Source organism: Ictalurus punctatus, chromosome 3 (assembly GCF_001660625.3).
Source record: "Ictalurus punctatus breed USDA103 chromosome 3, Coco_2.0, whole genome shotgun sequence".
Lineage (NCBI taxonomy): Eukaryota > Metazoa > Chordata > Actinopteri > Siluriformes > Ictaluridae > Ictalurus > Ictalurus punctatus.
In genome coordinates, this window is record NC_030418.2 from 23,675,469 (window position 1) to 23,697,539 (window position 22,071).

Sequence of the window (22,071 nt, forward strand, 5' to 3'; positions counted from 1 at the left end):
GGAGGTTTGGGATGCAGTCAGTGTTTCCAGTTCATCCCAAAGGTGTTTAGTGAGGTTGCGGTCAGGACTCTGTGCAGGCCGCTCATGTTCTTCCACACCAATCTTGGCAAACCATGTCTTTGTGCACAGGGGCATTGTCATGCTGGAACAGGTTTGGACTCGACCCCTTAGATCTAGTGAAGTGGAAATTATATTCCTACAGCATACAAAAACATCATATTCAGTTGTGTGCTTCCAACATTGTGAAGCAGTTTAGGGAAGATCCACCTATGGGTATGGTGGTCAGGTGTCCAAATAATTTTGGCCAAATAGAGTTTATAGTTCTTAAAAACTGCAGGCTTGTTTCTCCTTTATACATATGCCAACTGCAAGTAAGGTTCTAGCATTTTATAGTCTGGTTACCCCAAACTTGAAAAGGAAGAAAATTGTATTTCGAAGATGCTATGGCATTGATTGCTGCACAGAAGCATCCCAGGCATTTGGACCACCAGTATCTGATTGCAGACTGAATTGAAAAGGCTTATGTCAATTTTACTACAGCACATGACTGTCCAACTACCGCAACCACAGCATCGGAAATATAAATAAAATATTTTTGGTGAAGATGAGGAGTGAAAGTACAATATGTTATAGACAGAAACCCCTAGTTTTGGCCCAAACCATATTTTTCCTGATTGTGGTTTTCCTAGACCAACAGACAATTAATATATTGGGTTAATGTTCCATGTGTTTATTAATTCATCTTGTACTTTCCTACAGGTAACACAGGAGATTTGTGACCCGAGCAGAGTGTTCCGACTACTCGGATCAGACAGGTCTGTGCTAGTTTCATGACTGCTTCTTCCTCTCATGTGTTTCTCTTTCTCTGTTCATCTGTCTTTCACTCACCCACTCATTCATGCAGTGTTCCCAGTGCTGTGTGTCTCATTTCTCTCTCTATTTCCTCTTTACCTGGAAACATACTATCACCTTCCAACTCATCTCCTCCCATCCTCAGAGAGCCTGTGATTTCCCTTACTGCTTAAGTTTCTATGACAAGAGAGACACACTGGGATCTGTGTGTGGGGACGTGAGCATGTGCAGTGTAAATGGAAACATCAGTAAAATGTTTTCATTGTGGCCCAGACATACAAGGGTTTCATGAGCGAGAGAGAATTTTCTAGAACAGGTTGATGAGAGAATGTATTAATATATCATTCATGCTCTCAGAACAGCATCAGTTATTTGTCTTTTTTTTTTCTACAAGGAATAATTCCTTTGAGGTCTGATCCATGTTGGCATGATTGCATCATATAATTGCTGCAAATCTGTCAACTGCACATTCATGCTGTGAATCTCCCATTATACCACATCCCCAATGGTGCTTTATTAGGCATGGCGCATTATCATGCTGGATGTTTCCATTACAAGATGGACAGTTTTGGCCATGAGGTCAGCAATAATACTCAGATAGGCTGTGGCATTCAAACGCTTCTTGACTAGTATTAATGGGCTTAATGTGTGCCAAGAATAACGTTCCTCACTATTTTACATCACCACCACCACCAGCAGCCTGAACTGTTGACACAAGACCGATTTGGGTTCATGAATTCATGCTGTTGAGACCAAATTATAACCCTACACTAATCTGGCCAGGTGATGTTTTTCCTGTCTTCAGCTGTCTGCTTTCGGTGAACCTATGCCCACTGTAATCTGATTCCTGGCAGGATTAGAAACCAATAATTCTGCTATTGTAGCCCATCTTTGACAGATTGTGCATCCTGAGATACTTTTCTGCTCACCACAGTTTTAAAGAGTGGTTATATGAGTTAATGGCCAAACTGTTTTGAGCTGCCTTCCTGTCACTTTGAAACAGTCTGGCTATTCTCCCCTGATTTTACTCATCATCATCACATTTCTGCCTGCAGAACCACCCCTCACGTTTTGTTTTTGTTTTTTTGCACAATTCTGCGTGAGCTCTAGAGATTGTTGTACACAAAATTCCCAGGAGATCGGCAGAAAATACTCAAACCAGCCCATCTCGCTCCAGCAACCGGAGTCAAAGCCACAGAGATGAATTTTTTTCCCCGTTCTAATGTTATGATGTGAACATTAACTGAAGCTCTTGACCTGTCTCTGCATGCTTTTGTTTTTGCACTACTGCCATGCGATTGGCTCGTTTGAGAATGTCATGACTGTGTAGGTATACAGGTGTTCCTAATAAAGTGTATAGAAGATAAAGGTCTAGTGTGTTAGAATTGATCCGTTTGTGAAAAGTGAGAAGACGTAGAGTTGTCAGTTTTATCAAGCCCAAACAGCCTCACTTTCTGGAAGAACAACGTCATTGTAAGAGTACAGTATGGGAGGAGACGGTGTCTGTTACGCACACACATTCTCCCCTATGACTCAGAGGTTGCTCTCATCCATTGTGAAACAGGTGCATTGGCCTCGGGCCCCCAGGCTCTGGCCTCTGTCTTTGGGAAGAGATGAGCTCTGCTGTCACAGCCTGTTCCTTAACAAGTCCTTAATATGTCACACACAACAGAAGGGTCGATTAAAGGGACCGAATGCTCGGTTAGCGGTCCTCCTTCTCATTGAATATGATTTGATTGGCTCTCCGCACAAACCCCGGTCTGTACATCCTTCAGACACATATGCACTTGCACGCACACCTTTCTGCCTATACTCTTATGTTTTATTCACTGTGACACGGGCAGTGCCAGGCTGGTGTGTCTGTGTGCTGTAATTTCATCTGATGCCCTGTGCCCGCTGCCTCCCCCTCTCATCTCTCCTTCTGCTGAGGACACGACCAGTCTTGTGTCATACTCTGCGTCTTTTCTCTCTGCTAGTCTCTCTGCATGGGTATTTTTCCTAATTAAATGCAGCGATCTGCAACTTCAGTGCTCTTTATCTCTCTGTTTCTCTTTCTCTATCCCCTGTGCTTTTGTTTCTCTCCCTGATGTGTAGTGGTGTTTTGTTTTTTTGTTTTTTTAGGGTGGTGGTTTTGGAGAGCAGGCCCACTGATAACCCGACGGCTCTCAGCAACCTTTACATCCTGGCAGGCCATGAGAACAGTTACTAGACTGATTCTCACTGATACTGCTCCCTCACCTAGTCACAGCTCTGACATTGTGGATTCAGAGCTGCCTGGCAGTGAACTCTCTTCTCTCGCAGTATGCTGCTTGTTTAAGCAAAGGTTTGAAGACAAAGTGAGCAGAGGCTTCAGATCGTGCCTTAATAATTCCCTGAGTGAACCTTCGAACTGGTCCATGCTGTGCATCTTTCTGCCTCGGTCACTGGCAAACGGCTAATTTAGAATCAGATCAAAAGTAGCCGCATGACTCCAGCAAATGTATTTTACATCTAAAAATGCCTGAAGAAATATTAACCAAATGGCAAGACTGCAGAAATTGTAGTATAAAGTGCCTTTTTTAAGGGGACTGTTTAGGTGTGCTTTATTAAATCCTTTGAGAAACAGGCTCTCCTGTGTGACTAATCAGTATGCAACTAACTAATGTATCTTCAAACCAGACTTAGACTTTAGATCATCTTTTGGTAGTATTTAGCAGGCGTGAATTGAGCAAAAAGCGAACAAGGAAGCAAGGACATATTGCCGTTGGCTATTTAAAGTGTAAATTATTGAGCTGTGGTCATGTGTTGTAGTTTAAACGTAGCGTTTCTGAAAGCTCACCAGCAAAAGCTGACTTCCTCAAAGAGCAGGACTCCACTCAGCTGCATCTTTTATTCGACTGCTTTGTAATAAAATAAATCTATCCTGCTTGGTTGCATTTTAGAACGCAGTTATGATGTAAAATTGTATCCTTTTTATTGTATCTTTTATTCAGTATTTGCACCATGTAAGCACTTTTGTACATTAATGTTTTTTGTATTTAAGAATGACAAAATATGGGAGATACTAGGTTTTTATGACTTGCGGAGTATTTCCATGGCTTTAGTTCTAATGTATGCTTTTTTTTGTAATAAAAAAAAGACCGTTAACAATCCAGTGTCTTGATTTCGTTCATTAAAATGTCAAATAACAAATGACTTTGGTTTGATCTGTGATCGGGTGCATGTGTGTATGTGTACTGGTTGGCTCTGGTAATATAGTGCTCTACCTCATGATTTGTCCTTCACCAGGGATCACTGAGCATGGGATCACACTGGTCTCCTGCGGGGCTACAGCACTACACACATGACTGGGTTTTCTGCACTTGTAGTTTGAAACCTGTTGTATAAAGCAGCGGAGTCCCCCTGTCCAGCATGTTTTGTTCTTTCTCTGTACCACACCTGAGCCAACTAATCAAGCTAATTAACAGCTAATCTTTCTCCGTGGTCAAAGCCCATGTAATTCCAGTATAACTAAAACATGAGGTATGACGTCTAGTGTATACGTCAACGGGTGTGTGCTTGTGCGACACCTTCCAAAATTTCTAATTTGGTCACTACTTTTACTATTTTAATTGAGTTTGCGAGTACAAATATATTCAACTCGACTTTTTGACAACTTTTGAATAAACTGGGCAAAAGTGTTTTTGTTTTTGTATTAAACTTGATTAGCTTGATGCATACATTAGATTTTTTATTATTATTATAATACCACATTCTCTAATTTAAAAAAAAAAAGGTAGAAAACATTATTTTTTATTTTTTTTTTTTTTTTTTTTTTTATTAATGATAACTTATTTAGCTTTTAGAATTGTCTTTGATTATTTGGTTTATCACAGATTGGAAAAAATTGATGTACATGAAAAAATATATAAATTTCTTGATCTGTTCAGGTCTGATGGACAAAAGGAAATACATTAGCAGTTACAGAAAATATTAAGCACTGTCAGGGCCATAAATAATGCACTAAACTAATACGATATGCTGTTTAGAAGAGTAGAGGGAGTGCTACAATATTTTTAGACCCTGGGCATCATTGGCATGCTGCATTAAAAAGAAAAATCTTTGTAGAAGAAAAAGTTGTAAAACATGCAAGTGTGTCACATGCTTTGAGTTGTATGTTTTTTTATGTTTAGACTTTGAGGAGCTAGAAAGCACCATGCATTGTGTAACACTGCCAGGATATTCTAGCCCTGAACCTGTTGTCTCCAATAATATGGATTGGATCTTTCAAAAAATAATGGCAGTCTTATTCTCTGGACTGTATTACAAACTTAAGAAAATAAATAAGCTTGAAATATTCTGTTTCAACCCTGCAGAGACTCAGTACTAGCCTGTTATTCTCCCCAGAGGAGGCTTTCCCAGATTATAGTGGGGTGCCAATAATTATCAAACCAGTCAGAACAAAAAACACTACAAACAAAAAAAAAAACCATACAAAGATGTTCACCATTCTGTGTTACTTCTTTTACTCATTTTGTTTCATTCTTTTTATGATTCCTGATTTGCTAGTGAAGCTGGTCCCAGTGAGTGAGAAGAGCTGCAGAGCACCAGTGTTGCAGATTTGTTGTCTGATCTTGTGTGTTCATGTGATTTCAGATTTGTTGTCTGATCTTGTGTGTTCATGTGATTTCAGATTTGTTGTCTGATCTTGTGTGTTCAAGTGATTTCAGATTTGTTGTCTGATCTTGTGTGTTCATGTGATTTCAGATTTGTTGTCTGATCTTGTGTGTTCATGTGATTTCAGAGCTCGGAGTTGGAGCGCGTGTGAGTTTGTGCTGTGTCTCTGCGCATTCACTCCGCTTGGAGAAGGTGGAGCCTGTGCGCTGTTCCTATGGGGACCGAGGCGCATGTAAATGCCCAGCTCCTTCAGGCCACCTCACACACCCCTACACACTCCCACGGGCCAAACACACACACACACACACACTGAGCGATCACAACACCACCACCTGCAAGGCGCAGTTTGGAGCGACCGAAGCGCACCAAGGTAGGCGGCCATCACACTATTTACATTTTATTATTCCACTGGATGTTTTTGTTTTGTTTTTGTTTGTTTCCCCGTGAAACGGACCTTGTGTTAAATCTCGGATTTGATTGAACAGATATCATTAAATGTTAACTTATTACACATTTCTAACTCAACACAGGCACGTTGTCCTCCTGTATCCTCCAGTGCTCAGGGACTTGGTCTGATGTTTACTGAAACAGCACTGCGATCTGCTCGAGAAACCCGAGCTGGCTGAGTTTAATGTATATGCGCAAAAGTAAATGCACTGCGGGGTTAAAGCTGTTTTAATGAAACACCTTGGGGTACAAAACTGAAGGAGCTGATAATGATCGCGTTTGCAGGGACGTTGCGTAATACTTTACTAATGTTTTCCCATTCAGAGGCTATCATATAATACTACTACTACTACTACTACTACTACTACTAATAATAATAATAATTATTATTATTATTATTATTATAATGTATAGGCAGGGAATCGTTTTTTGTTTTGTTTATATGTTTGTTTGTTAGGTTTTTGTATTATTGGAGTCTAACTCCTGAATAAACGTCGCCATGCATGCAGAGCTTTAATTCAGTGGGGTTAATGTTTGTCCAGGTTGGTCAGTGGATGAGGGAGGTGGTGCAGCAGAGTGCTCTGGGATTCCACTTGGATTCACGGCATGGAGAAGTATGAGAAGATTGCAAAGATCGGAGAAGGCTCATACGGAGTCGTGTTCAAATGCAGAAATAAAGACACGGGACAGATCGTCGCCATTAAAAAGTTCGTGGAATCGGAGGATGACCCGGTTATTAAAAGAATCGCGCTCAGGGAGATCCGGATGCTCAAGGTACAAAAAAAACAAACAACAACCGCAACACACTCATAATAAACAGGTCACAGTGCTAAAATACATCCTCTGTGTACACATGATGTCAAAATCAGACTCCAGCACCCTGTACAGTATCCTGCCCTTTCCAAGCAGACTTAAAATGAACCCTCGGCTTCTCATACAACCTGAATGGTACTTGAACCGTTTCTCTTATTATTTACATTATGTGAAGGTAAATATATATGATTCAGTTCATTGCAGCACAGAAAGAAAGAAAGAAAAAAAACCCATATCAGAACTATTCATTAAAGGTTCTTTAAATCAGTTTTTTTTTAAAAGAGAGATTTAAAGAAAACTTTCTGCACACAAAGAACGCTCAGAAATAAAGGTACCAATCTGTCCGTTTCTTTGCATTTTGTGTGTCTTTAGAATAAAGCTTTAACGGCACATCAGTGGTTCGTAAGGTCCCTTAAATGACTTCTACACCCAGGTACACCTAATTATGTTTATTCGTGAAAGATACATGCTAAAAGTACAACAGATGTATCTTTGATGTTTCTGCCACATTGACGAGAAAAAGTGCAGTTTGGTTTCTTTATTTCAGAGAGGGAACAATTCCAAACTTCTTCGTCATCCTTCTCAGTACAGACTTGTAATCCAAGTATTCAAATATTAGCAATAATAATAGCTTCATGTTTATTTTTTGGGACTGTTAAAGATTACTATTCCTGATCCAAAACCAAAAGAAGCGGAGAACACAAAGCAGAATCCAAACTCATAGAATAATAACACATCTGCTGTTTATCGTAATATCATTACGATATCATACTTTATATCATTTATACTTTGTAAGTCATTAAGGTTTGGATGAAACCCATTTAGTTGAAGTGACCACTCAGTTTTGGCTTATAATTTTGAAAACCATTAGGAAAATAATGATTGATTTGATAAATAAAATAAATTTGATTTCATCTCCACTGCTGTAACATCATTTAAAGATCTAGGCACCCCTTTTTTTTTGTTGAAAAACAAATTATAACAATAATGTCCTTTAGACCCTAAAAGACCCTCTCTTTTTTTTCAGACCCTAAACACCCTTTTTTGCCACCTTTATTTTTACGATAGTTGCATGACTTATTTCGATACTATTGTGACATGTTTTGACATTGGGCCTACTGGGAAGACAGGTAATGTGCCGTTTTGTAATTGGAGCCTGTGATTTGGTTGCATTGTTGTGTAGCCTATAGAACACTAGTGTGTCTGGGGGAATGAATGGCAGATACAACCGTATAATACTAAGCTCTAATTGAAGTGTGCGTTTGGAAATTGCCAGTGGGTTGGTTAGCTGAGAGCTATTTTTGGCATGCTGTTATGGTAGCAAGTATTTGTTTGGGTTTGTAGCAGTTATCAGTCATCCTTTTTCTCAGGTTCCTGTCACTTTAGGTCTATCTAATGGAGTAACTTTCTCTGTGGTTCAGTATATTAAAGATAGTACTTAAACAGCTAGTCTGTTGTTGCTTAAAATATATGAGTCATTGCTACAAATACTTACTCCATGAATTCATGTCTTATTAAAAAAAAAAATTAAAAAAAAAAAAACACCTCCACATATACATTGTAATATCCTATGTCAGTATATTATTGTATACCAAGTGTACATTAATATTAATTCAGCTCTTGGGGTTTGTAAACTTCATTACTTTATGTGGGTATGTGCTTGTGGAAACTGAATGGAGATAGAGAATAGGATTGTCTTATAGATGCTCTCACGTGCTGATCTTTTTTGGTTAGTGTGTGGGAACGGAAGAAAAGAGGAGGGGTACGAGCAAGACGCTTTTCATTTGCACCAAAAGAGTAGCCTATATAACATTAGCGTAGGAGGACTCGGGGTTAATGACCTACAATCGTTAATCTCCACTGTTGCTTTGCATTTTACAACCTCTCATCGTGTGTGTGTGTGTGTGTGTTTTGGTGTTGTGTGTTGGGGTCTGATTCTGGCGGATTATAAACAGAGAGTTTTCCTCAATCAAAGGATAGCATGCAGTAGTGTGTTGTGGTGTGTTATGTGTATAAAGCCCACACGTTAACAAAGCTGTCTTTGGTGTTCATGGGGAAGAGTGAGAAGGCTGATTAGATGATCCGATGAAATACAACTGCTTTCTTATTTGTTTTTGACCCAGTGTCTTTTTATGACAGATAGATGAACTCCCCCGTCCTGAAGACATGTTCAAAACCATGCCATATTTACTATTTGGGGGATTTTGCATGACATTTTCTATACCAATTATCGACAGAAATCCCACAAAGCAATCCAGTGATCATGTTAAACTGATGTGCCTGAACAAGTACATAATACCCATAATCCACTGCAGTGTTTGGATGTAATAGTGAATAGAGCTGCATTTTAGCTACAATGATATATGGATTTTGAGCTAGCTGGGCCTCTGTGCAACCAGAATGCATGTGTGTGTGAGTGCGCACATGCACTGGTTTAACTGTTTATTGGCTGGATAATAAAATGGAGCTTAAATAGGCTTCTGGAGGGTGACCTGTTGCCATTGGAGATGCTGTGTGTCCGCTCGGTGAATTTTACAATGCCTGGCAGATAAGACATGCAGCAGCTCTCTGACTCTGTCCCTCTGTCCACTTACACATAGAAAACAATCCTGTAAAAGTTAACAGAAATTCCCACAGTAAAAATTGTGTGTGTGTGTGTGTACAGCAACTGAAGCACTGTAACCTGGTCAACCTGATTGAAGTATTCAGGAGGAAGAGAAAACTGCATCTAGTATTTGAGTACTGTGATCATACGGTCCTCAACGAGCTCGACAGGTATCCCCGAGGGTGAGTTCCTCACACACACACCAGTTTAATACATACATCTACCTTATATCCACACTCACTGGCCATTTCATTGGTATCAATGGACCATCAATGACCAGATCTTGTTTCGGTAATAGACCATTTTTCTTATTACAGCAGGGACACTGACTTATTTGGTAGAAATGTATCAGGTGCTGAAGTTTTAAAACACCTCAATGTCACTGCTGGGGTGAGAACAGTCCAAAAATATTCAGCACTCCCAGAGTTAGAAACTGACACTGATGAAGGGATAGTGTTGGATTAACACAAGCTCTGAGTGGGAAAAAAAGAATATGCTATAGTCTCTAAATGTACACCTAGCAGATTTACCAAATATGGCTGTCGAATAAAGTGGACTTTGGGTATGTATAGTGTTGAGCAACACTGTGACGTGCTGAGAATGCTCCACTATGATCAAATGATCTCTGGCTAGAAGTGTTACTATGACGGGTGACAGATGGACCACCGTGCACATATGTACATAGTATTTACCTGATAAAAAGGCCAATGAGTTCAGATACAAGGTAGGTGTGCCTCATAAACTGGCTTCTGAGTGTACACTCATTCACACACTTAGACACACAGGATGCTTTTAAAACTGTTCGTGAGCCACTTTGTCTTCGTCACACAAATAACCATATTGTTTCTGTGTTGCTGGGGTGGCCAGACCCGTTTGTAGTGGAATGTTTACAGCAGTGATTACCCAGAGTGCTTTGCTGGACATCTGTATCCAAGTGTCCTGGTGCGCCCTCTAAAGTGTCCTAGTGCACTAGAGTAGTGGGAAGATGATAATCGAATCGAAAAGACAAATTGTTGCTTAACATGTTTTCATAAAAACTCGCTACCACATTATAAACTTCTATATACTGTACTGTGTTATATAATACTGTAATAAAATGGTCCATAATGTAATAACTTTTACTGAAACTGTTATATAGTATATAATGTAATAGCAGGGAGTACAGTGGCTTAGTGGTTAGCATGTTTGCCTCACTTCTCCAGGGTTCGAATCCCACCTCCGCCCTGTATGCATGGAGTTCGAATGTTCTCAGGGGTTTTCTCCTAAAACATGTGGTAGGCTGATTGACATTTCCAAATTGTCTGTAGAGTAGGTTGCCCACCTGTCCAGGGTGGCCCTGAGCTCCCCGGGATAGGCTCCCGGCTCCCCACGACCCTGTGTAGGATAAGTGCTATGGAAAATGGATTTATGAGTTATTGTATAATTGCATACAAGTTTAACAGGTAAAGACAGAATCTGCTAATTTCCTGAGATTTTCACATACAACAATCTCTGAATGGTCAGAAGAAAAAAAAAAAAAAAAACATCCAGTGAGCACAGGTGAAATGTGAATGGGCAGACCGCTTTGAGCTAGACTAAGCCAAATAAATATTCATGGTGAGCAGAAAAGCACCTCAGAACACACAACTAGTCGAAGCAGCAGAAGACCACATTTGGTTCCGCTCCTGTCAGCCAAGAACAGGAATCTGAGGCAACAGTGGGCACAGGATTACTGAAACTGACCTAATATTTTAAAACGGAAGCAGCACAAACAAAACTTTTATCGGCACAAATGAAGCACAAACGATTGAGACTATTTGGAGTGAACTTGGAGCATGTGGTGGGCTGGTGACGTCACCGCACCATAATTCAATGTCTAATATTTTAAAAACAAAAGCAGCACAAAGGAAACTTTTAGTCGCACAGACCAGCACAAACGAAGCACAAACGATTGAGACTATTTGGAGTGAATTTGGAGCGAGTGTGGGGGCTGAGTGACCCCAGAATGACCTATAAATATTCTTTTAATATCTCCAGAACCGAAGCAGCACAAACGAACATTTTTACGGTACAAACCAGCACAAACGATTGAGATTATTTTGCTGGCGTTTTGCGTTGGGTGGGGGGCCAGCTTCACGCAGGTCTGAAATAGGACAGTTAAAGATCGGAAAAAACATCACCTGGTCTTTTTCCCATCTTCAAATTTTGCTAGTATCATAAATCCAACAAATATCCTGATGGATAGTTCAGTGATCTGCTTATAATAATAACTAAACAGAATAAACAAGGCACCCAGCCAAAAAACGTGTAATAAAACCCCACTTTAGACACATGATATATGCAGCAATATTCCATGAGGATAGATTTATGATGTTTTCTCGAGCCTTCCTTTTACAGTGGTTAATAACGTAGCAAATTGATTGATTGTCGAACCAAATAAAAATGCGGTTAATTACAACAACGCTGTAACACAGAGCAGCGTGGAAGAGGCCAAAGGATAAAGTGAGAAAAGGGAGAGGGAGAAGAGATAATAGCTACGTTTACATGCAGCCTAATAATCTGTTAATAGTCTGACTCGTAGCTGAATTGAAATGAGTAACGTTCACGTATAAACCACCATCAGACTTCAGCAAACCAAGTGAACGAAATGTCTATCAGAAATACGTACAATGATTATTTATAGCAAGGTGAGCTAGATGGGATTTGTTCAGCCTGGATAAAGTAAATTAAAGACCTCTCACAGATGTGAGGTAAGAGTTAGGGGGAAGCGTTCAGCATCAACAAAACATACATCAGTTTAGAGTAGTGCTACAGGGCATTTACATGATATCTCTCACACGCAGGCTAACACATTAGTGCCAGACCATAGACGCAAAACAAAGAGATGGCGTGTAAAAGTGTTCTATAGGATGACCGCTTATATTTCTCCCACTCATTCTAAAGCTTTTTTTATACCATTGAATGGGATTATTAAAATAATAATCGAGCATATGAGTTCAGTGTGTGTATGAATGTGTTGTATATTGCTGGTTATACTGTGGTGTTGTTTTGTTTTGTTTTACACAGAGTTCCAGAGCCTTTGGTTAAGAGTATCACCTGGCAAACACTACAAGCTGTTAACTTCTGCCACAAACAAAATGTAAGAATTTATACTTCTGTCTGTCATACTGTCTGTTTTTCTTTATTAAAAATCTGATTTTATTTGTGTTATTTACAAACTAACCAAAATGAAGAACCAGCATGTTTCTTTTTGGTTAGATATAGGTGTAAGTACTGCATTAATTAACTGCATTAATAAATATGTCAATGAACGGTCCTCACAAGGATAGTAAGACAAGTGTATGCGTGTGTGTGTGTGTGTGTGTGTGTGTGTGTGTGTGTGTGTGTGTGTGTGTGTGTGTGTGTGTGCGCGTGTGTGTGCATGTGTGTGCATGTCTGCAGAAACTGAGCGGGAGCAGTACAGGTTGTGCAAGGTTGGGTTTCAGATTGCCGATGTTAATCTGAACAGTGATAGTGAATTAGAGAGTGAAAAGTGAGGTAAATGGTCTTAGATTAGATGTCTGCCATATTCCATCACCAGGTAATTCACAAAACACTATATGACCAAAAGTTTGTGGACTTTATTTAAAATCTACACCGATCAGCCATAACATTAAAACCACTGACAGGTGATGTGAATAACATTAATTATCTCTTTACAATGGTACCTGTCAAGGGGTGGGATACAATACTGATAAGTGAAAAGTCAGTTGTCAGTGTTGGAAACAGGAAAAATGGACAAGCATCCAAGGATCTGAGCAACTTTGACAAGGGCCCAACTGTGATGGCTAGACGACTGGGTCATTGCATATCCAAAACAGAGGGTCTTGTGGGGTGTTCCCAGTATGCAGTGGTTAGTACCTACCAAAAGGGGTCCAAGGAAGAATAATCGGTGAACTGGTGACAGGGTCATGGGCGCTCAGGGCTCACTGATGTGCATGGGGAGTGAAGGCCCGACTGGTCCAATTCCACGGAACAGCTACTGTAGCATAAACTGCTGAAAAAGTTCATGCTGGCTATGATAGAAAGATGTCAGAACACACAATGTATCGCAACTTGCTGCATGTGGGACTGCGTAATGGCAGACTGGTCAGAATCCACCACCAAAAGAGCCTACAATGGGCAGTTGAGCATCAGAACTGAACCATGGAGCAATGAAAGAAGGTGGCCTGCTCTGATGAATCATATTTTCTTTAACATCATGCATGTGCGTCACTTACCTGGGGAAGAGATGGCACCAGGATGCACTATGGGAAGAATGCAAGCTGGTGGAGGAAGTGTGATGCTCTGGGCAATGTTCTGCTGGGAAACCTTGGGTCTTGGCATTCATGTGTATGTTACTTTAACACATACCACCTACCTAAACAGTGTTGCAGACCAAGTACACATCTTCATGGCAATGGTATTCCCTAATGCCAGTGGCCTCTTTCAGAAGGATGATGCGCCCTGCCACACTGCAAAAATTGTTCAGGAATAGTCTGAGGAACATGACAAAGAGATCAAGGTGTTAACTTGACCTCCAAATTCCCCAGATCTCAATCCAATCGAGCATCTCCCACATGAAAAAATACTGTAGTATTTTAGAGTAAATTTACTATAGAAAATGTTGTAGAATTCTAGTGTTTTTGAACCTTACTATAGTAATTTGCAGTGATATGTGGTAATTTCGGTAATGGTAATTTCGACAGTCATTACTGTAGTCAATTTTCTACAACTGCACTATACTGTACTACAATATGTATGACAACCTTCACAGCACAGATGAATATCGTAAACCTTTGTAGTACATTATAATGAACACTAGAACACACTGTAGTGTCCCATAGTATTCTATTGAATACCACAAATGCTATATACTAAAGTATACTACAGTATTTTTTTCATGTGGGCTATGGTATGTGCTGGATAATCAATCCATAGAGGCCCCACCTCGCAACATACAGGATTTGCTGCAAGGTCTTGGTGTCAGAGACCACAGCACTCTTTCAGAGGTCTCATGAAGCCCATGTCTCAATGGGTGAGAGCTCAAGGGAGATCAATGATGCCACTTCATTTGATAAAGTTACTGTTAGCATTTTGGTGGATGATAGTTAATGCTAATGTTTAGATATCCTTCAGAAGCCACAGTGGCGATAGAGTCAGTCAGTTAAACTGTCTCTCTAGTTTTTAAAGTATGAATGTATTGCAAATGTTAACCTGCTTTCTGTTTTTTCTTTTGTGTGTTGTTGAGAACTTTAGCCTTTGCTTGCTAATTGCATTCGGCTCACTAGCTACTGAAATGTATGATGAGTAATAAAGTAATTGCACTATTGCACTATTAAGACCATGTAGTATTAGCACATTTATAAAAGGGGTTTACTTATTTACAATTGCACTATCCGGTGTCACCCTTTTGAGTCTGGTTCCTCTCAAGATTTCTTCCTCATGTCATCTCGAGATTTTCCTTGTCATTGTCACCTCTGGCTTGCTCATTAGGGATACATTCATACATTTAAAATCTATATCCTGAATTTATATATTTCTGTAAAGCTCCTTATTTACATACATACATACATACATACATACATACATACGTACATACATACGTACATATGGTTGGAACTGTCAGATATTGTGTGTTTGCAGGCGTTTGTGTGTGTGTGTGAGAGAGAGAGAGAGAGAGACCACTGCCTATAATAAGATTATATATATAAGATTATTTATATATATAAGATTATATATATATATATATATATATATATATATATATATATATATATATATATATATATATATATATATATATATATATATATATATATATATATATATATATATATATAATATGTATGTGTGTATGTATGTATGTATGTATGTATGTATATATATATATAAATGTAACACCTGTGTGTGTGTTTAGTGTATCCACAGAGATGTGAAGCCAGAGAATATACTCATCACCAAACATCAGGTCATAAAGCTCTGTGACTTTGGCTTTGCCAGGATTCTCAGTATGTACAAACACACACACACACACACATACATAAAGATGACAATAATGATACCAGTTAATCACAATGAAGTTCCCAAACAGAGCACTATCTTCTTATCAATGTTTGTTTTGTGTATGTGTGTGTGTGCAGCTGGGCCGTGTGATTATTATACAGATTACGTGGCCACTCGGTGGTACCGGGCTCCGGAGCTGCTGGTGGGAGACACTCAGTACGGCCCTCCTGTAGACGTGTGGGCGGTGGGCTGTGTGTTTGCTGAGCTGCTGTCTGGCGCTCCTCTCTGGCCGGGCAAATCTGATGTAGACCAGCTTTATCTCATAAGGAAAACCTTAGGTAAGAGATCCAGCACTACACAAATTTAAGATCACAGAAATGAATGCAAAATCAAGCAAACGGCAAAATTTTTCCGCAGATTTGGGCCGAGACGCATCACGAGTCGTCATCACAACACGCGTTCAGTCAAAGCCCTCCTCAACTCACGTGCGTCGAACATGAGTTCAGCTAAAACGTCTCATTTACCAACAAACATCACTGAGAAAGATGGTGCAAAACAATTTAGTGTAAACACAATTTCGCCAATTCAAGTCGTTTTCCACAAATAAAAGCACAAAAAACGCCACAGTTTGCATCACAAATTTTGAAAAAAGCCACAGCAAACTCAAGCATCGGCCCCCAAAAAACCACTCTAATGTAAAAATTCAATAACTTTTTTTTTTTTATAGACTTGTGTATATAAAAAATAGTGAACATTGATAAATGGGAAATATAAAGTAAAATGGAGATTCTAAAATAAGAATAAATAAATAAATAAAACAGGATTTCTGCTAAACTGTATGAGCTGAATTTCTATTCAAATGTATTTTTGACATTAATTTTTGAATAAAACACATGAATTGTCCAGTATTTACATGATATTCCATATATTTGTTGCTGTTTGTGTTGGAGTATGTGTACATATGATCACTCGGTATACTCCTCCTGTTCTCTAGGCAGACAGAAGTGTTCAGTGAGCTTGTTGGTGTTTGCATTGTGTTTGTAGGTGATTTGATCCCCAGACACCAGCAGGTGTTCAGCAGTAACCAGTTCTTCAGCGGAGTATGTGTTCCTGAACCACAAGAAATGGTGGGTGTATAAGAGGTGCTTTAATCTGGTCACACTACCAACATGCCGGGTGCTGTGTGTTCAGTATGCTCTCCTTTCCCTGTGTTCATTCATCAGTATATACTGCTCAGTGGTTTTTAAGTGCTCTGCTAACAGGCTGTTTACCCGACATGCACCTGACCGAGTTAGATATAAATAGTACAACGATATCCTGTCCCAGGCACCACAGCTTATTAAAGTATGATGAGCTATATATGCTGAGCTGTGGAAAACAACACACTCTCCTCTGGGATGTTTTATACTCATTTAATCAGTGTTATGTCCTTAGTCACAGGTCAAGACATCCCAGTGATTGGAGAGAAACTATTTATAGCGTAGTTATAGTGATAACCAACTCGTACACATTTCCATTCAGTGATGACACTAAATTATGTAATGTGGGCCACTGGAACTGCACAGTGATGTGTGTGAGCAAAGAAAAGAAGATAGTGATTTCTCAGTGTTACATCACCTTCTATATCCTCTCTCTCTCTGTGTGTAGGAACCTCTGGAGCAGAAGTATCCAAACATCTCTTTCCAGGCATTAAGTCTAATGAAGGTAAGCTATGTAGACTGAACACAGAATAATAACAATAAAAATTACTGCCAAATCACATTTTCTATACGTTTTACATGTTTTAAAACTTGTAGTTTTAGAAGAGCAGTTTACACCACAGTGCTGTTGAATGCTTGAATCTGATTGGTCAGAAGGTGTTGATTAGTATTCTATAACATCAGCTCTGATGGCAGTTGATACTGCTAGGGAAATCATAGGTTTATATTAATATGTTGGTTGCAGTAAGTTATTCTTTCTATAACTTATAAGTCTCTCTCTCTCAGGGTTGTCTGCATATGGATCCTGCAGAAAGGTTAACCTGTGAGCAGCTGCTGGAGCATCCATATTTTGACAGTCAGCGGGAGGAGACAGAGAGCGTGACGCGAGAACATGACAGAGCGAAGAGACGGGCACGTCAACCCCGTAAACACCTGCCCCCGGGGGTGAGTTACCATGCCCATGGGGTGGGTATTCTTGTGGATTATATATTATGTGGAACCAATATATCAGACATTAAACAGTAACTGTCAAAGGAATCACATGTAATACACTATTAACCAAGCATTCATTTTTTTGAATGACATAAGATCATGATCAGCTACAGTCAACTAGTTACTATTATTATAGTTACTTATAGCTTAACTTACTAGATACTTGAATTGAATAGGTTTAGTAATACTAATATGGTCAACTCGACTCAATATTTTAAAATGATGTACCTGGCTTAGGTTCTTTGGCTTAAAAATTAATAAATAAAAAGTTCTAATAACTCAAACCAATGAATGAACGAATCAATCAATCAGTACATATTTCCTTCCATCCATCCCTCCCCAGTCCAAAGACACACGTTGTAGGCTGATTGGCATTTCCAAATTGTCTATAGTGGGTGAATGGGTGTGCGATGTTGCCCTCCGATGGGTTGGCACCTCGTCCATGGTGTCCCCATCCTTGTGCCCCAAGTCCCCTAGGATAGGCTCCAGGCTTTCCGCGACCCTTTATGAGATAAGCGGTACAGAAGTTAGATGGATGGACAACTTAAAGTTACAGCTTTACCTCAGACTATTATGCAGTACTGACACTGGAGACCCTTTCCAAAAATGCTAAATAAACCCCCTACCCCCACCCCCCAAGGTATTACTATAGAAACGAGAATGAGTGCATCAGTATAAAACTGAGAATTGAATTACAGCCGGCACTATCAGAGTTGCTGTTATAGAAATGTAATCAACACCTTCTGACCAATCAGAATTGAGAATTCAACAGCACTGTGATATTATAAAGCTAGCAATAAGCAGTTCTAAGGGAAGTCTGTTTTGCTTAACTATAATGTTCATCAGACGTCCACGCTAAATTAATGGCTAGCAAGCTACCTAGTTCCCTGGGATAGGCTCCAGGCCCAGAAAATAAATGGATGGATGGACCTATTTCCTTAATATGCTTACCAATTAAATCATTTATTGAGAAATTAACATGTGCTACGATCATACTAGGTGAAAACGTTTGCGAACCCTTGATTTACTTTAATCTGTGCAACCCCCAAGAAACCACTGGGATCACATTATAATACAAATGATAGAAGACCCAGTATTATTGTACATGATCCAGAACATTCTCTCTCTGACTGTACGCAGTATTTACCCCAGCTGACTGGCAGCAGTATCTTCCCAGCGGTGGACAACAGGAAGTACTACAACAACAACAACATGCGTAAATTCAACTACCATTTCCCCAACATCTAATTCTTTATGCGGGAACACACTGTATACACCCCCCAATCTGTCCCAAAACACATTCATACACTTTGTTTTTCTATTTTGGTGTCTCACAATCGCCTACCTTGTGTTTTGCTCAGGAACAGAAGCCACTGACAGTGTAACGCTGGCTGTTCTAGTCACAAAGTGTCCTCATTTTCTGTAGAAAAAAGAAAAATGTCCACCGCTCATCTACACCTGTACTCTCAATCAGTTCACTGCTGTATCTTTTTGTATACGACTCATGAGACCGCTTCTGTACTCTGTGTGATTGACAAAGAGCCCTGCTCTGCATGTACACACACCGATCTGAGTGTGACACTGCCTTTCTGATTGCCAAAGTGCTGCATGACCTGACACAGAGAGAACAGACTGATTGTCTCATATACACAGTAAAACTAATGATGACCTTGTTTCGTGAAGGGATAACTGAGCTGTAGGTAATTAGCATAAAACCAAGTGCAGGAATCAAACAATTCCTCTATTATTATTATTTGTACATTTACGTTTTCCTGTCTCTCTTTATTATTAATCTCGGACCATCTAACTTCCTGTGACATACAGAGAAATGGAGAAAAAAAAACATTCCTTCAACTAACATTATTACTCTAGGTTCTAAGTGTTGATTTTGGAGTGAATTGCATTTATGAATCACATTTTAAAAGAAAAAAAAAAAGTGTAACTTGTGTTTTGATGGCTTTTATTGGAGCCTTACACATTTAAAACATTTAACAATATTATTGTTGCCTTGACAAGTGGTGCTGATCTTCTGGCCATTGACTTGCACCCAATGCCAAACTGCTAAAGACACAGGCTCCTTCCCCAGCCCTCAGACTCACTGTGTTACCTTCAACACGCTCTCTTTCCCTGTAAATATCTCACAAAGTTTAGTTCTGCTGCTTTTCCAAGAAGACAGGCTCGCCCTGGGAGTAAATATGGGAACAAGAAATTCTTGCTCTTTTTGTATGTGATTTAATAAAGAGCTTTCAGCAAATGAAATGGTGTGTTTGTCTCTTCATCAGTGCCTTTTACAGGACATTTTCAATTACTGCCATAGTTTTTTTTTTTTTTTTAATGGAACAAGTACCTCTGTTTTACAAAACAAGACAACAATCAAAAAAAAAAAAAAAAAACCCTTTCAGTCTCAAGACCTGATCTAAAGAATGCTGGCAGAGTAATAACAGATACACATCTAGGAAATATTACAACTCAGAGCATCCAAAAGAGGTTGAATATTTATATCACATTCAGAACAGGAGATGGAGACTTCAAATTATCTAATTTCTTAGATCTTTTGCACTATTAAGACGTTGTCCAATTTAATAATGACCTATTTGATCATTTCTGACAATTAACACACTAAACTACAATGTATTGTTCTAATGGTATACAAACTTTTGCACTACAATGCATATAACAGTTGTTACTCACTGAAGGTGGTCATCTGACTTACCACGACCAAAATCTTTCATATGAAAGTCAATAGTGCAACCACTTATAATGCCTCCCTGACTGAAACAAGTAAAATATTGATAAAATATATACATTTACATACACTATACGACCAAAAGTATGTGGACACCTGACCATCATACCCATTTGTGATTGCTGAACATCCCATTCCAGATGTAGTTCCTATTTGCTGTTATAATAACTTCCACTCTTTTGGGAAGGCGTTCCCAAAAGATTTTGGGAAAAGCCACTAGATTTTGAGACGTGGCTGAGGGGATTGTGCTCATTCAGTCATAAGAGCATCAGTGAGGTCAGGCACTGATGAACATTAAAGCTCATTTGAATTTTGCCAAAATACACCTTGATGATCCTCAAACCTTTTGGGAGAATGTTCTGTGGACTGAGGAGTCGAAAGTAGAACTGTTTGGAAGACAGGGGTGCCATTATATCTGGCGTAAACCAAACACCGAATTCCACAAAAAGATCATCATAGCTATGGTCAAGCATGGTGTTGGAAGTGTGATGGTGTGGGGATGCTTTGCTGCTTCAGGGCCTGGGCAACTTGCAGTACACATGAATTCTGCTCTCTACCAGAAAATCCTAAAGGAGAATGTCCAGTCTTCAGTCTGCAAGTTGAAACTCAAGCACAACTGGATTATGCAGCAAGACAATGATCCAAAGCTTAGGAGCAAGTCCTAGAAGTAAGTGAAAGACTGATCTCCAGTTATCTGAAGTGTTTGGTTGCAGTTACTGCTGCTAAAGTTCGCACAACCAGATTTTAAGTTAAGGGGCAATTAGTTTTTCACATTGGTGATGGGTGTTGGATAACTTTTTTGCTTCAGTAAAAAACAACAATTGTATTTGTGTATTTACTCAGTTGTCCTTTGTTTTATGTATTTCATGTGAAGATCTAAAACTATTTAGTATGAGATGCTCACAAAAACTGAAGAAATCACAGAACTGTACCAATTTCACACCCCATTGTGCACAAATCCCATTTTATAATTATTCAGTGGATAACATCACTATATATTATGATGCTCATAATGAGGATCCTTTCAACACACTCAGTACTGTTTAAACTCAGTACAGCATGCAGTTGTGCTAGAGTAATGACTCACAATCACACTTTCTGGAGTCTGGTTCCTCTCATGGTTTCTTCCTTATGTTGTCTCAGGGAGTTCTTCCTTGCCAGTCACCTCAGGCTTGCTTATTAGGGATCTAAAACTAAATCTATATACAGATTTCCATAAAACTGCTTTATGACATTTACACTGTTAATGGGAACCGCTGACATACGCTATATAAATCCACTATACAAAAATACTCTAGATGTCAGTTTAAAAAAAAAATTAAATACATACAAATCCTTGCACTCATAGGCCGCCATTGCTGTTTACGTCGCAATGCATTCTGGGTAGTGACGTCAAATGGTTGCAACAGTCTTGATTCTCCAGTGACCCTACAGTGATATAAACATATCTTCAGCCTTTTCGATTTAACCCGAGCATGACATAAGCGAGGAGGCTAATATAGAAGACATTATTCAAAAGGTACATCAAAATGAAGACGATCAGAGAGGTGAGGAGGCGAGAGTGGGGCAAAATCCATGGTGTGTGTGTAACAACTGCACGTCTATGCCAACTGAGATCGTTTGTTATTCAAGGTAAGCATATGGATTAAACTATCGTTTTATGATGAAACGTATTCTAATATCAATAATTTTAAAGATTATCAGCCATCTTGCCGTCGTATACTTTATCCTGTTCAAATTCAGACGGCCCGCCAGCACCCTGTCTCCATGTTATGAGC

The 22,071-nt window shown here is 39.4% G+C and overlaps 2 protein-coding genes across 3 annotated transcripts in view; both read left to right on the forward strand.

Annotated features, from left to right (window-relative positions):
• Nucleotides 1–3,981, forward strand: part of map4k5 (mitogen-activated protein kinase kinase kinase kinase 5) — a 49,814-nt gene extending 45,833 nt beyond the window's left edge. Inside the window, exons 32-33 of the mRNA XM_017463938.3 lie at nucleotides 760–815; nucleotides 2,974–3,981. Coding sequence (XP_017319427.1) covers nucleotides 760–815; nucleotides 2,974–3,061 — 144 coding nt within the window. The 3' untranslated portion in view covers nucleotides 3,062–3,981. The remainder of the gene's footprint in view (nucleotides 1–759; nucleotides 816–2,973) is intronic.
• Nucleotides 3,982–5,423: 1,442 nt separating this feature from the next.
• cdkl1 (cyclin-dependent kinase-like 1 (CDC2-related kinase)) lies at nucleotides 5,424–20,643 on the forward strand. Of its 2 annotated transcripts, none has more exons than XM_017463939.3 (10): nucleotides 5,424–5,857; nucleotides 6,477–6,708; nucleotides 9,413–9,534; nucleotides 12,398–12,470; nucleotides 15,270–15,360; nucleotides 15,493–15,693; nucleotides 16,400–16,482; nucleotides 17,003–17,059; nucleotides 17,341–17,520; nucleotides 18,688–20,643. In XM_017463939.3, exons 2-10 carry the CDS (start codon nucleotides 6,541–6,543, stop codon nucleotides 18,793–18,795), a joined length of 1,083 nt encoding a protein of 360 aa, XP_017319428.1. In that variant the 5' UTR covers nucleotides 5,424–5,857; nucleotides 6,477–6,540; the 3' UTR covers nucleotides 18,796–20,643. The 2 variants fall into 2 exon arrangements, with proteins under 2 accessions (XP_017319428.1, XP_017319429.1); XM_017463940.3 differs by having other exon boundaries at nucleotides 5,431–5,857; nucleotides 17,341–17,499.
• The last annotated feature ends 1,428 nt before the right edge of the window (nucleotides 20,644–22,071 follow it).

Coding starts and splice junctions, on each gene's coding strand:
- cdkl1 (XM_017463939.3), top strand. CDS start 6,541: ATGGAGAAGTATGAGAAGATTGCAAAGATCGGAGAAGGCTCATACGGA. Junction 9,535..12,397: donor CTCGACAGGTATCCCCGAGG/GTGAGTTCCTCA, acceptor TGTTTTACACAG/AGTTCCAGAGCCTTTGGTTA. Junction 16,483..17,002: donor TTCCTGAACCACAAGAAATG/GTGGGTGTATAA, acceptor CTCTGTGTGTAG/GAACCTCTGGAGCAGAAGTA.